At 49.8% G+C, this 13,065-nt stretch overlaps 5 protein-coding genes across 5 annotated transcripts; 4 read left to right on the top strand and 1 right to left on the bottom strand.

The window, feature by feature from the left end:
- The first annotated feature begins 61 nt into the window (after window positions 1–61).
- Window positions 62–3,029, top strand: F5B22DRAFT_587544 (uncharacterized protein). The gene has a single exon (XM_047973601.1). It carries the CDS (start codon window positions 377–379, stop codon window positions 2,420–2,422), a length of 2,046 nt encoding a protein of 681 aa, XP_047835107.1. The 5' UTR covers window positions 62–376; the 3' UTR covers window positions 2,423–3,029.
- Window positions 3,030–3,555: 526 nt separating this feature from the next.
- Window positions 3,556–6,081, top strand: F5B22DRAFT_251074 (major facilitator superfamily domain-containing protein). Its single transcript, XM_047970007.1, has 6 exons — window positions 3,556–4,062; window positions 4,160–4,678; window positions 4,727–4,794; window positions 4,949–5,031; window positions 5,080–5,412; window positions 5,472–6,081. Exons 1-6 carry the CDS (start codon window positions 3,710–3,712, stop codon window positions 5,811–5,813), a joined length of 1,698 nt encoding a protein of 565 aa, XP_047835106.1. The 5' UTR covers window positions 3,556–3,709; the 3' UTR covers window positions 5,814–6,081.
- F5B22DRAFT_251070 (uncharacterized protein) lies at window positions 6,082–7,493 on the top strand. Its single transcript, XM_047970006.1, has 5 exons — window positions 6,082–6,378; window positions 6,475–6,612; window positions 6,674–6,739; window positions 6,792–7,139; window positions 7,191–7,493. The coding sequence occupies exons 1-5, from the start codon at window positions 6,349–6,351 to the stop codon at window positions 7,362–7,364; spliced, it is 756 nt and encodes a 251-aa protein (XP_047835105.1). The 5' UTR covers window positions 6,082–6,348; the 3' UTR covers window positions 7,365–7,493.
- Window positions 7,494–8,609: 1,116 nt separating this feature from the next.
- On the top strand, window positions 8,610–10,733 carry F5B22DRAFT_251021 (extracellular mutant protein 11-domain-containing protein). The gene has a single exon (XM_047970005.1). It carries the CDS (start codon window positions 8,808–8,810, stop codon window positions 10,539–10,541), a length of 1,734 nt encoding a protein of 577 aa, XP_047835104.1. The 5' UTR covers window positions 8,610–8,807; the 3' UTR covers window positions 10,542–10,733.
- A 192-nt stretch (window positions 10,734–10,925) lies between these two features.
- Window positions 10,926–11,968, bottom strand: F5B22DRAFT_641892 (putative Uridine/cytidine kinase; the record flags this gene model as incomplete). Its single annotated transcript, XM_047978051.1, has 2 exons — window positions 10,926–11,512; window positions 11,662–11,968. The coding sequence occupies 2 exons, from the start codon at window positions 11,966–11,968 to the stop codon at window positions 10,926–10,928; spliced, it is 894 nt and encodes a 297-aa protein (XP_047835103.1).
- Window positions 11,969–13,065: the final 1,097 nt, after the last annotated feature.

Genomic DNA, 13,065 nt, shown 5'->3' with positions numbered 1-13,065 from the left:
GAATTTAGCATGCGCATGTCGCAGCCCGCGGAACGGAATCCTGACTACAGTAGGTAGGTAGATGGACCCTTGCCCGGATTTCTGTTCAAATAATCTCTTTTGCTCAACGCGGGCCGTCTTGACCACTTTTCACATGTGAATACGTACACTTCCCATCGACCTTTTGGGGTCTATTGGTGATCTTTAGCTCCTCTTCTTAAGTCGTTCCGATATGGTACAGCGTGATGGCTGACCCCGAACATCGCCGGAATATAGCTCGATAATCTCATCCTTGTTCACGTTTCTCTTCCCTTGTCCCCTTCTGCCTCGAGCTCCCTCCATCTAACGCGACCATGGTGTTTGCGGAAGTGCTTCGATTACAGACCGACCAGCAGACATGTTCCTTTCCGGCCTGTTTGGAGCCTCTTCGAGGTCTCTGAGACAAAAGACAACGTCTTCCAAAAATCGCAACCCGAGGCAGTCGTCACCCTCGTTATCGACATCAGAAGAATCATCGTCAGAGTTGCCGTCGCAGTCGCAGTCACACTTACAGTCATACGACAGCCCCCAGAAGTCGAGGTATATCGTTGATGAGTCCCAAATTGAGCCAATAGCTCCGCTACCGCACGATATCCTTAGCTTGAATAACGACCTGGAGAGGTTATCATCTCTGTTTCCAGACATACAAATAGAAGTATTCCGCGAGATGCTCTCCCAACTATCCGACGAGTCAAAATTGTTCGTAATTACAGACATGCTGCTAAAGAATCCCCATCTCTATGTCAAAGGCCGCCGGCGCACCGTGGATCAGCAAACAGAACAGAAGTCCTCAATCCCCAAAACCGAAGCCTTCAGGACGTCTGAATACAAGACCGCCGTTCAAAGGTTAGCCTTCCGAGAATTCAAAGGCTTATCTAGGTCGACCATCAACGCCGTGCTTTCCGAATCGAACTACTCTTACCTTGACGCACGTCCAACCCTGGTGGACATTTCGTCGAAATCATGGAAATTTACCTTCTCGTCCCTAATACTTGGCCGGAAGCCTGTGACATCATCTGAGGCCAAAACACATCCCTTAATTTCTTGGAGAACATCCGAGGATGGTTCGCTAGTGCCTTCAGTGAGAGCGACGGGGAATGCCGAGCTCGATCGAGAGTTATTTGATGAGCTCATATTACCCCTTAAGACGCTTGAAAAAGATACAAGGGAAAAGACCGATCGTGCTCTGGCATTGTCTTTACAGACAAAAGAAGCCGAGGCCTGTGAAGCTACGTATGAATGTGCCTGTTGTTACACGGATGTCGTCTTTGAGGAGATGACAACTTGTAGTGCTGAGGGTCACATGGTCTGCTTCCGCTGCGTTCAGCAGTCTATAACAGAGGCTGTCTTCGGTCAAGGTTGGCAACGTAGTATACATAAGGATACAGGCGCATTGCGATGTCCTGCTGTCTGCTCCACTTTCTGTGAAGGTTGTATCTCTTCGGATCACATTCGGCGAGCAATGGACGGAACTGAGAAGGGGGCTGAGATAGTAGAGAAACTCGATCAACGCCTAGCGGAGCATTGCCTTCTCGCCAGTGGATTACCGTTAATTCGGTGTCCCTTCTGCAATTATGCGGAAGTCGATGAACTATATATGCCAGCTAATACCCGCCCTCCCAGGTTTCGTTTGACCGGGCTTCCGAATGCGACCGCTATCGTGCTCGTTGTTCTCTTCTCCCCGGTCTCGGTGTTGTTACTTAGCGCCATTCTGATCTCTCTATTTCTAGCCCTGAATGGTTCGTTCAGATTGTTCGTTTCTCAACAGTTCGCCGCAGCTCTGAGTCGTTCTCACCGCCGGCGTCGTGGGCCGAGATTTGTTTGCCAAAACCCAGACTGTGGGCGTGCGTCCTGTATGTCATGTTCAAAAGCGTGGGTAGACATTCACCTATGTCACGAGTCATCTCTCATCGCCTTGCGCACGCAAGTTGAACAGGCCATGTCCATGGCAATCAAGCGTGTGTGTCCGCGCTGCAACACGTGCTTCGTGAAAACAGAAGGATGCAACAAGTTGACTTGTCCCTGTGGTTACAAAATGTGTTATGTATGCCGCAAGGATATTGGAGCTCCGAATGAGGGCTACCGACACTTTTGTCAACACTTTCGGCCTGAGGGGGATGGTAGGAAGTGTACGCAGTGCGACAGATGCAATCTCTGGGAAACAGAGAATACGGACGCTATCTTGCGACAAGCCAAGGCGGATGCAGAGCGGAGATGGAAGAAGACAGAACGCCGCGAACTTTCAAATGCGGAGAAGGCGTACCTCGAAAGTGGCGCCGGCCACGGTAATGGGCTGAGCTTTGCTGGCAGAGAGAAGGGGGTTCTTGGCTCTGGCCTTTCTGGTTGCAGAATTCCGACCCTGGAAGAGATTTGTGATTTCGTTGTTGACAACTTCGTCGCTTAGTTGTGTCGTGAGACATGTTATGGGGTTTACAGTAGCCAGGCGAGACTGGGGTTTGTTTATCTGGGGCTAATACTCAGTCCACAGGACACCATTTCCTTATTATTCATTATCCTGTTAGATGGAAGCTGTGGTATACACATTGCATTGCATTGGTTGGGCGTTGGCAGATTGGAGTATACCCAAGAAGAACGCTTTGTCATTATTTTGGTTCTTCATGACAAGATTCAGAGGATGGTCTGGTATGGTTTGGATCAAACTACGTACGATGTAAGCACCTAGGTTAGGTAACCCCTATGTGTTTATGAATGTAACACAGACGATCCCAGGCAGCCAGAGCAGCATTATGCATGCAGCATCTATCCATATCTTATACATGATTGTAATGTAGGAGTAGCTCCTATGGTGGCAACTTATCTCGCTCCATATGTTCAATAATCCTGTAAGTGTGTTCTCTGGGCCACGACGCTTGCAAGTACGTGTACGTCAAATATATTGCACTGTTCGTCTTAATTCCGAGAATGTCGGGCAAAGGGCGTGCTAGGGTTCTAGGTCATTGCCGCGTATGAATTATCTAGGATCGTCCTCAAGTTAATAAGCAAAATGGTGCCTTATCTGGCTGATTATCAAGCTCCTACAATCCGTAGAAAGGATATGCTAACCTGAGAGAACGAATGGAGTAATGTTTCCTTACGTTCGGAACTGGCTGGTCTTGGTACTTTTTGATTTATTTGAAAGCTTGTTTCCCGATGTTCACAAGTGAATAATACATATAAAATTGCATAGTACCTATCTAAAGTAGGCGTAAACTCATAGTTGGAGGAGTTTGTGGGGTACTCCGTATCCAGCTTTGCTTTGCCTACCTGGCTACCCACTACATTACAGGACAATAGATGCCCTCCTCAGATTCTTTACATGTAGTATATCTCATGTTACCTACCCTGTTGTCGAACCCCCACGGTTAGAGCAGGCTCTAACCTGAGTTGTAAGGAGATGTGAATGAATCTAGAATGTCGATGGATCCCACGCCGTTGATGTGATCGGTAAGCCTTATAAAGCTTGAGCGCGCGACTCCTCTATGCATTGCATCAGCAGATACTTTTTTCTTTCTGCATGTCTCTTCTGCATGGCCGGAATGATTGGCCTTTTAGTCGCCCTTTCCGCGACTATCGGGGTTAGCAGCGGCAGTCGGTATGCCTGACCGCCCATTGGGATTACAAGTGACTGTCGTCGCTGGGAACCAGTGGGCGACGACGAAGAGCAAAAAGCAATAATTCGAATCCACAGAGAATGGCACAAAAACAGCGGGCAATGGACAGAGAAACGACGCAAAGCTCGGCGGCGAGCTCTAACTTGAAAGTGGAAGACGTAAAAGTGACCGCTGTGGAAATTGGAGCCGGCGGAGTGGCAGATAACAAGCAGGAGTCCGCCATGTCGCAGGTCGAAAGGATCACGACGGGCTTTGGGGCACGGCCGGAATGCTTCAAGAACACGCTGCAGGAGATTGCCTTCGTGGCACAGGCGACGGTGGCGATGGCTTCTTCTGCTTTTCTTGCCGGCACAGCACTCATTATCACGGTTCCTGTGTCGTTGGACTTGCACATGACGCAGGGGCAGATTTCTTGGATTAGCGCTTCAACTTCGTATGTGCTCCTCGCCTCCTGCTCAACTCTCTGGGAAATATGCGTATAATTGTCATCTGTCGCAAAAAAGCTTGCTGACAGATGTGATTTATATCAGGTTGGTTGCAGGAGCATTTCAGCTTGCGCTCGGTCAGCTAGCCGATTTGCTCGGCCGGAAGCCAATGTTCATCGCAGGCATGGCGGGCTTTAGCCTATTCGCGCTCCTCATCGCATTCGCACAGAATCCGTACTGGATGCTGATTGTGTCCGGCATCCTTGGCATCCCGAGTGCAATGGTTGTACCGCCTGCGATCGGGATCCTGGGCGCGGCCTACGGAGCCCCTTCGAAACGCAAAAACGCAGCCTTCTCGTGCTTCAGTGCTGGCAATCCGCTAGGGTTCGTGTTCGGCACTATCTTGTGCGGCATTGCCACACAACTCTTCAACTGGCGCGCCGCGTTCCTTCTGTTGTCGATTATCTGGGCCGTATTCACTGTCTTTGCGTTCTGGGCTGTGCCCAACGTTGAGACCTTCGAGCGGGCCCCATTGAGACAGAGATTGGGTATGTTGAGACAATTTGACTATGTAGGGACAATCCTCACGATTCTCGGAACCGGGATGTTTAGTGCTGGTCTCACGTACGTGTCATCTTGTTGTGTCACCGATTGTGTGCTTAATATTTATAGACTTGGTCCTCAAGATGGCTGGTCACATGCTCATGTGATCGCGCTTATTGTGGTAGGTATTGTGCTTCGTAAGTAATATCCGTGGTTCCTTCTTCCCATCATAGCTGCCTTGGGATCGTATAGGTCCCTCTTTGGATAGATCCAATTCTCCGAGATCTTTTGTTCCTCTTGAACGTAAATGAGACACGTTCGATATAACGATAGCTAACGGCACTAATATAGTATTAGTCTTCGTCTTCTGGGAGAGAAATTTCCCAACACCCCTGATGCCGCCGCATATCTGGAGAGACCGTAATTTCAGCTTGGTGAGTCTCTAAGTCAAGCCCGGTTCTACGATTGCTAACTGTTGTCAGATTATCGTCGTCGTTGTCTTCGGTAATATGAGTTTTCAAGCCACGGGGTTCTGGCTTGCATTCTTCATGCAACAAGTCCAGAGATTGTCAACCTTGAATGTAGCTGTGCGTCTGCTACCAATGGCCATTGCCGGCTTGCTATGGAATATACTGGCAGGCCGAATTCTTCATAAGATTAATAATACACTTTTGATGATCTTCGGTGCCGTCAGCTATCTAGCGGCTGCTCTATTATTTTCCTTCATGGAAGACGACAGTAGTTATTGGGCGTTTATCTTCCCTGCCCTGGTCCTAAATGTTGCGGGTGCAGATCTGCAGTTCAATATCGCCAATGTGAGTTGCTTTTCTTCCATTACTGTCGTTGTTTCAAACGTCACATTGATATCTCATAGATGTACGTCTTGCAATCGCTTCCAAGTCATCAGCAGTCTTTGGCAGGAGGGATATTTAACGTGGTAATACGATTATCGAACACGGTTGTCCTAGGAATCTCAACAGCGGTATTTAGCTCCGTCGAGTCAACACCGGCTGGAATTGCAGATCCAATGCTCAAGTACGTCAGGACCTTCCAGACTACGGTGGCATTGGCTGCAGCTGGAGTCGTGATTTCGCCCTTTATTAGACTGGGCACGCAAGGAAACGCACCGAAAATAGTGATTAGGGAGGAAAATGAAAACCTCGGTATTGCACCGGACGTCACGGCAGATCCAAGTCAACAACGGGGATCTCTATAACCCCCAAGGAGGCGATGATAGCCGAGACATACGAGTAGACGTCACAAGAAAGTCTAGTGACTTTGAGAAAATGCAATCATACCTAGGTACATTTGATATAATTAGACAGGCATGTTACATGCTGCACCTAAGTACGAAGTAGATGCGAAGCTCGGTAAATCGACCATAGCACACCTCAGCTACGCGATTGCCGATTTTCGGCCCGCTTCAATCTATCGGGGTTTAGAGCAAAACCTTGAAATTATATACATCCACAGTAGTACATGGCGGTGCTTAGAAGCGGAGGGATGAGTTGACCTGAGGAAAGCTATCCCTGAAAGCCCGGTGCGGAATTGCTACCGCATCGCTTCAAGATTTGTTGATCAAATGCCGTCGATTGCGTAGATTGGTAGGCTCGTAATGAGGCCGAAAACCGGTGGCTAGCATGTTTCGATTATGATTACCGAGGTTGATAAAAGAGACGGGGTAGGACGAGGAAAAGAAAGGCGATCGAACGAAACTCCTGTCAAGAATACCAACACAATAATTGTTCGTGATGACGTCAAAGCACATTTGCAAAATCGAGGTAGGCTTTGAAATCCAACATGGATGCTTGGAACTCTACGGACATGCAACCTGTGTTTCAACTGCGATCGTCTCAAGATAACAAAATTCCGAGCAGGTCATCCCATGGGACCACTCAAGCCCCGACCACGTACAGCGTATGCATGACCAACGAGTCGCTTGCGGATGGCGAGCAGATGAAGTTCCGGAGTGGATAGAGTCCGCGAAGAGGGGAGGGAAGATGTTTTACTGGGCTGTATGTCAATTTGAAGTTCTTCGGCACTGGCGCAATTCTAAAAACAAAGAACAACACTTAGGTTTTGGCGGAAGATGTTCCGAATCGGAACGAGCTACTAGCACAGCATATTGCGACACAACCCAAGGTTCATAAGCCCCCTGTGAGCAGGTTGGGGCATTTTTGCTCAAGTCCTACAGGAAGCAGAGCCTCTTCGAGATACGGCTCAAGAGGTACGGCTCGCAAAACGGGAGCCAACGGGCAGAGACTTCCTGCCTGTCGGTCATGTGGCGCTTGACGTCCATGACCCTGAGGAGGATGCAAAGTTAGGGCTTCCGGCAGGCACAGTTTGGGTGCACCAGCTTTTCATATCAAATGCGCTACAGGGCGGCGGATATGGCGCTGCTACCATGGCTAAAGTTGAATCCATAGCAGCGCAAGAACCAATGAACGGGAAATGGATGGCATTGGACACTCTAGCAAAGGAGGTGCCGGCGGAGATGGGCAGCATGACCATTGACGTAGGAATGGGAAACATCGTACCGGTGGTAAGTGAAATGGCATGCAAGTAATGCGGAAAGGTATTAACATGTTCACAGACGTCCAAGGAAGAATGGTATGCTCGTCAGGGATACGAGACATATAGACAAGGGCATGGTTATACTTACCAAGCTCCAGATGGACGCAACATCCAGCTACGGGTTTCTTATATGAAAAAAAGAATTAACGGAGAGGACACAAAATGTGCCACCCCAGGCTTAAGCAACACATAGACCAATAAGAGAAAATTGGAAGTCTTTTTGAACGAGCTGGGTAAGCTCTAGGATGGGCGAATTGGACAAGATATGGAGCGCAGTAGAGTAGGTAGCGGGATGGTGGGGAGAGCCGGGAGGAGCTGGATAGAACCAACGAAGCTAAGGTGCACAATAGTAAGTTATCTTGAATATTTCCGGTCGCAATTGAGATGATGTATGACGGCTTCTCGTTGAGACCATAATGCACCTCATCGACGTGACATGTCGACCAAGGGTTACAAGCGCGAATGAAACGTCCAGGAAGGGTTGCAACGTGGGCTGAAGAATAAGATAGACGCCAGGTGGAATGTCAATGGCTCGACGAAGCACGCGGTCGGGTGGCTTATGCAGGACAACTCATCAAACATGAAGGTGTGAGAGCCAATGAGACAAGCACACAGATTGAGGCTATCACTTGACACGGTTCGATGAGTAGGATGAGGCGTTTGGAGAGAGGTTGCTGGATCGCATTTCATGAGCCTGTAGGAAATGCAGCAGTCGGCGAGGTTGGAGATTGGAGATGTCCCAGGGCTCGCCAGGGTCCGCCGTGCGCCCCACCATCGCCCACCACCGAAAACGGGCCCGGTGGATACGCCACACACCTACCTAAGTAAGTACCTATGTACATGTAGGGAGGTACCTACATATACTACCTAGGTATAAGGACTTACGTAGTTGGCCTAGGCATACCGTAAGTACTGTATGTAGGTACTACCTTTTGTACAGTGGAACACGTCTGCGCTACACTAGGTACCTAGGTAGGTAGTTGAGGAGGCGCACCTACCCCTACTGTAGGTAGGCTTCTGACTAGGCCTGTTACAGCGCACATTCCTCTGTAATGCCCCCCTCCAGACCCCTCTACCGGTACGTAGGAGGTATGCACTACCTAGAGCGAACAGGGGTCCCGTACTTCCCCAGACTGACAATGCGAATTGACAGGTTGACAACGCGCGTAGTGTAGACCTCCGTGTGCGAGGCTTTCTTCCTCAAACAACTCCCCGCCATTCGAACATCCCGCATCCCGCATCCCGCATCCCACACCCGAGCTTGATCAGACTCTCCGGACACACAGTCGTTCTTCCAGGTCTATCCAGACTGCCGACCGTTCACGTTGCGACCCAACCTCGTCGTCGAATTGGGCAGGATGGGAATATGATACATAACTACTGCGCTTGAACCTCTCTCATCCACCCATTTCGAATCGACCACCTATAAGCCCCATGAGTCCCAATAGCAGATCTACACACATGAACATGTTACTTGTCGTGAACGTACACGTACTCCTATCAATGATCGCATGAATGCATAGTCTAGACCTTACCACACCCAACTAAGCAAGCAAGACCGTCGTGTCGTGTCGTGTTGACATCTTATCTGCCTGCGCCACCGTGGTCATCGAAATCCGCCCCCTCTTGTGTCCATATGCCGCCAGCTACTGCCTCCTTCTTCAAGCAGTCCAGGAACAAGATGCAGGCATGGGTGACTAACAACCCGGGTCTTGGCCATAGCCAGCCCGGTGTTGCCACTTCTGCTCCTGCGACGACCTACGATCCTACTCCGGGCCGAAACCAAACACCACCGGAGTCTCAATCTCAGCCTCAGACTCAGGTGCAGACACAGGCACAGGCTCAGGCTCTCGCACCGATGCGCCACGTAAACATACCCCAACCGAAGATTTCGACGACACAGCAAGTCTCACCAGGCCGTTCCCGTTCTCCTATAGTCCATGCGAATTCTCAACGCGCCGCCGCAGTTACAGCTGCGCGAATCCCCTTGTCCTCTCGATCTATCCATGCCCCTACCCGAGATGGGCCCACGAACCTTACACGCAGCAAGACGATCTCCTCCGAGCAATCTAAGCGGCCAGCACCCTTCTGGGAGGGGTCAACGATAGAAGGCTCTGCGTTTAGTGACACTGCTAGTAACAATGATTCTAATGCATCGTTTGCCTATCGTCAAATGCCCGCCCAGGCACATCCTGCTTTAAGCTACCAACAGCATGAAAGTACACGTCATCGCGCTGCTGCGAGACAGTTCGACCGGCTAGATCAGCCGCCTCCGTTCATTGTGGGTGCTGATGGCTTGATTAATGTGATGGGAAACGAAAATGGAAATGGCCTCACTAGGAGTGCTTCAACCCCCGACGCTAAGAGTCAGCGTGGTGGCTTTAAGGAAATCATCTCTGACAATGGTCGTGACCCATATACCGACGAAAGCTCATATAATGGGTCCCCAGAAAAGACACCATCTGGGAAAAGGCTCCAGCATTCAAGGACTATACCGCTTCGACCAACTAGGCGCGGGTCCTACCCTGAACGTAACGGTCACTCAGACGGTGATGTTGTTGTAATACCACAGCCTACTAAGCCTCAAGTATATGTGAACCCGAGCCATAAAGAGCCCGACCAAGCCGCGCAAGTCGCCCAACTAGTGCAAGCACAGTCGGAGCACTTACCCAGACTGCAAGTACCGGAACACCAGCCACATCGGTCAACTATTTTTGCTGACACCGATACCCCCATGGTTAGTAACAAGGACGAATCAGAAGTTGCAAGTGTTGAGCGAGAACCGACGCCTATGCCTCCCGCAAAGACTATCGCGAAGGCGAAGGCTCAAGTGAACCGGCAGCTTTTTACTCGATCTAGCAAAGGCAAAGCTAGTCTGCGCGAAAGTGCTATGCCTCGATCGTCGACAGAGAAACGTCTGTCTGCCACGAATAAACGCCCCTACGAGCTAGATTACGATGATGGAGCATTGGCAGCCATGAACTATGAGATGCTAAAGCTAGAAGAATTTGATTTTGATCCAGCTCAGGCTGAAGCGCGATCAGTTTATGAGCCGCCTCGGGGTACTTTATCCGAAAAACTAGAGCACTTTCTGGCCAAAGACGAAGTGAATCAAGCAGAATTCTTCACAAAGATGTCTATCAATGACTGGGAGGAGTCGGGGGACTGGATCCTCGAGAAATTTGGAGATGTTATGTCTCGACTAAAAGTGGCCCGCAAGGAAAAACGGGAAATGGTAAGAGCATTCGAAGACGAGATCGCCGAGCGAGAGGAAGCGGTACGAAACAAGATCCACGGGATTGGTCAGACTTTGGCCGATTTGAAGAGTGAGGGCGAGAGTATTGTGGGAAGGAGCTCTACTGAGATCTGACCCTAGAAGACATATCTGGTGTGCGCAAATCTACGACCACGGATGTTACTAAACTAATTGTACAAAAACAACAATCAGAAAGTACCGTGAGGTGAAGTAATCACAAAGCAACTTGGGTTGGGACTATATAATGTTATTACGATTTACGACTGCATGAGCCGGCGTTTCGGAGTTTGCTTCTACTACTGCTTTGCATGGCAGCTTGTTATAGGGATTGTTGTGCTAGATGGCATCATATGGAGGTGGCTAGCCGGCTTTGTTTGGCTCCCAATATGCTACTGTACCACAGTCTAGATATACCTTCGTGGTCCTTACGAGCAGTTTAAAGGAATAACAGGAGGAATCGAGCGATGTTCTGAAGAGGTGGAAAGTAACTTTCCAAATTCAGATGATGATTGTTTCCATTACGCGTCTATCCTTACCAACCACCAGTCTTAGCTGACACCGCAGCTTGTCAGCGAACACACCGCTGCGCAATTTATCCGTAAACAACTCATATGCAGGATAATAGGCATCGACAAAGCGTATAACTTGTTCGTTGCTCATGCCAGTGCCACGCTGCGCCCGCAACATGACCTCTTGCTCCAATCGCCAGTCGTAGACATACTCTATATTCTCGGCATCGATGTGAATGAAGGCATCGAACAGATTAGTAATGCCATCGTACGCTCCCAGCTTCGCATTGATGAACTGCAAGTGCATTGGGTCGTGGGACTTGAGGGTCCGTGATGGCCCGTTATACTTGACGCCCACCTCAGTGGGTGAGAGCGAGCGGAACCCGACGCACCAGCCTTCGAAGATGGCGACTTGTACTTTGGGCTGCCCCGGAGCATTAACCTCAGGCCAGCTGGAGCGCGGTAGACGGTCCCCCTGCCCTGAGAATAGAGACTTGTCATATTGAGGAACCCGCGTAGGGCTGCCGCTTAGGATTGCCGCGAAGAAGTCCTTGGCCAAATTCATATCATGAGTCCCTGCAGATGGTCAGCCTATGCAAACCCCAGCGCGGGATGCAAAAAACTGCAGGGACCAATATAGCAAGTGACTTGGAGCCTGAGCTATCAGGAACGATACCGAAGAACAGCTACAAAGATGATGCTGATGCGAGTTTATACAGACGTACCCGGTTCGCCCCTGACCTGTACCAGCGCGTTGTCCGGCATGGACTCTGCGAGCGCGACCTGATCGTCGTGCGCCAGGTAAAAGTCGTCAATGCTGCATACCAAGGTCTCAAGACCCTCATCCTGGCGCAATGCCTCGGCGAGCCTACTAACCAGCGTCGTCTTACCGACGCCTTGCACGCCGTTCAAACCGATGATGAAGGGCCGCGTGGACCCCGACTGCAGGTGCGATTGCAGCCGCTCCAGTATGAAGGGGATGCAAATCTGGCTTTTGTCATCGAGTATCTCGGCGCCAGCGGCGGAAGCCATTTGTTTTAACTTTTGAGACGAATTGCGCGCCTGAGGGAGATTAGGTTTTGCTGCTGCTGCTATTCTATTTTTACTAATGACGTGGGCGCTCTTGTTGGTGGCGAGACTTGCTGTTGGTCGTTGTGGATATTCTTTTCCGTGGACCGTCTACATACATACATACCTACTTACCTAATGACATCGTCAGGTATAACTGGGCCAATTTGCATCTCCTTCCCGCACCACGTATAGTGAATGAAAGTTGTGAGAAAAGAAGTCCAGATGGCTATGGTCTTCCTATCGTCACGTCACTATTGGGCTTTGTAGCAGTATGTTAGATGCCGAAATGGTTATGATTAAAGTGAAGACTCTAGCACAAGTACGCCGTAGACTCTAAATGTATAATACCTTCTAGGCGAGGCATATAATCTTCATCTTTGGCTATATTGACACAACCACACGACTTCTATGCCAGTTTTCTATTTCAGGGACCTACCTAGTGAGCCTCGGTAAGAGACGACTAGACTGACTCAGCCCTCAGCTCCTGGTTGCCCAGCTCAGGTTGCTGTTGGTAGTTCTGGTAGCCGAGGGGTCTTTGAGTTGAGGACCATATCCACAGACTGGTCGCACAATGATGCGGAGCATTGAAGGAAGAGTCGTCGTCTTCGCGGCACTAGCCATGGACCAACGACCTACCTACCATCTAGATATGCCTGAATATATGAGTATCAACTATGTAGGTAAGTAGGCGAGTAGGTACATAGGTAGGTATCCTTCGTAGGTATTGATACCTCGTAGCAGACTCGTAGCACGCACATGGATGATACCTATGCTCTTAGCAGACTCTTAACTTCTGTCAGTGTCACGTTGCGGGGAATAAATAGGCCCAGAATGTGGGGATAGATGCTTAGGTACTCTGTACCTACTATCACTCATTCACGATGACAATCATTTGTGCTGCGCCAAAGCCACCGAAGCCTCAATTGCCAATGGTGCTTAGCCATGTCTGAGAAGGAAACGTCCTCATTGGCTTGTGTCGTCTAGAAAACTGCGGCAACGGCACAATACTTCCATGTCTCCCAGCTGCAAAAAAATAACGAGTCGCGTGCATGACCTCA

This window comes from Xylaria bambusicola (genome assembly GCF_022495145.1).
Source record: "Xylaria bambusicola strain CBS 139988 unplaced genomic scaffold F5B22scaffold_3, whole genome shotgun sequence".
In the NCBI taxonomy this organism is placed as follows: domain Eukaryota; kingdom Fungi; phylum Ascomycota; class Sordariomycetes; order Xylariales; family Xylariaceae; genus Xylaria; species Xylaria bambusicola.
The sequence above is the reverse complement of the archived record's forward strand: the minus strand, read 5'-3'. Positions and strand labels throughout refer to the sequence as shown.

Bases quoted from the DNA above. Each gene is read 5' to 3' on its own strand.
- F5B22DRAFT_251021 (XM_047970005.1), top strand. From the start codon at position 8,808: ATGCCGCCAGCTACTGCCTCCTTCTTCAAGCAGTCCAGGAACAAGATG.
- F5B22DRAFT_251070 (XM_047970006.1), top strand. From the start codon at position 6,349: ATGACGTCAAAGCACATTTGCAAAATCGAG. The intron at 6,613-6,673 runs GTATGTCAATTT...AACAACACTTAG, and splicing joins GGAAGATGTTTTACTGGGCT to GTTTTGGCGGAAGATGTTCC. The intron at 6,740-6,791 runs GTTCATAAGCCC...CAAGTCCTACAG, and splicing joins ATATTGCGACACAACCCAAG to GAAGCAGAGCCTCTTCGAGA.
- F5B22DRAFT_587544 (XM_047973601.1), top strand. From the start codon at position 377: ATGTTCCTTTCCGGCCTGTTTGGAGCCTCTTCGAGGTCTCTGAGACAA.
- F5B22DRAFT_251074 (XM_047970007.1), top strand. From the start codon at position 3,710: ATGGCACAAAAACAGCGGGCAATGGACAGAGAAACGACGCAAAGCTCG. The intron at 4,063-4,159 runs GTATGTGCTCCT...GATTTATATCAG, and splicing joins TGGATTAGCGCTTCAACTTC to GTTGGTTGCAGGAGCATTTC. The intron at 4,795-4,948 runs GTAAGTAATATC...GCACTAATATAG, and splicing joins TGTGGTAGGTATTGTGCTTC to TATTAGTCTTCGTCTTCTGG.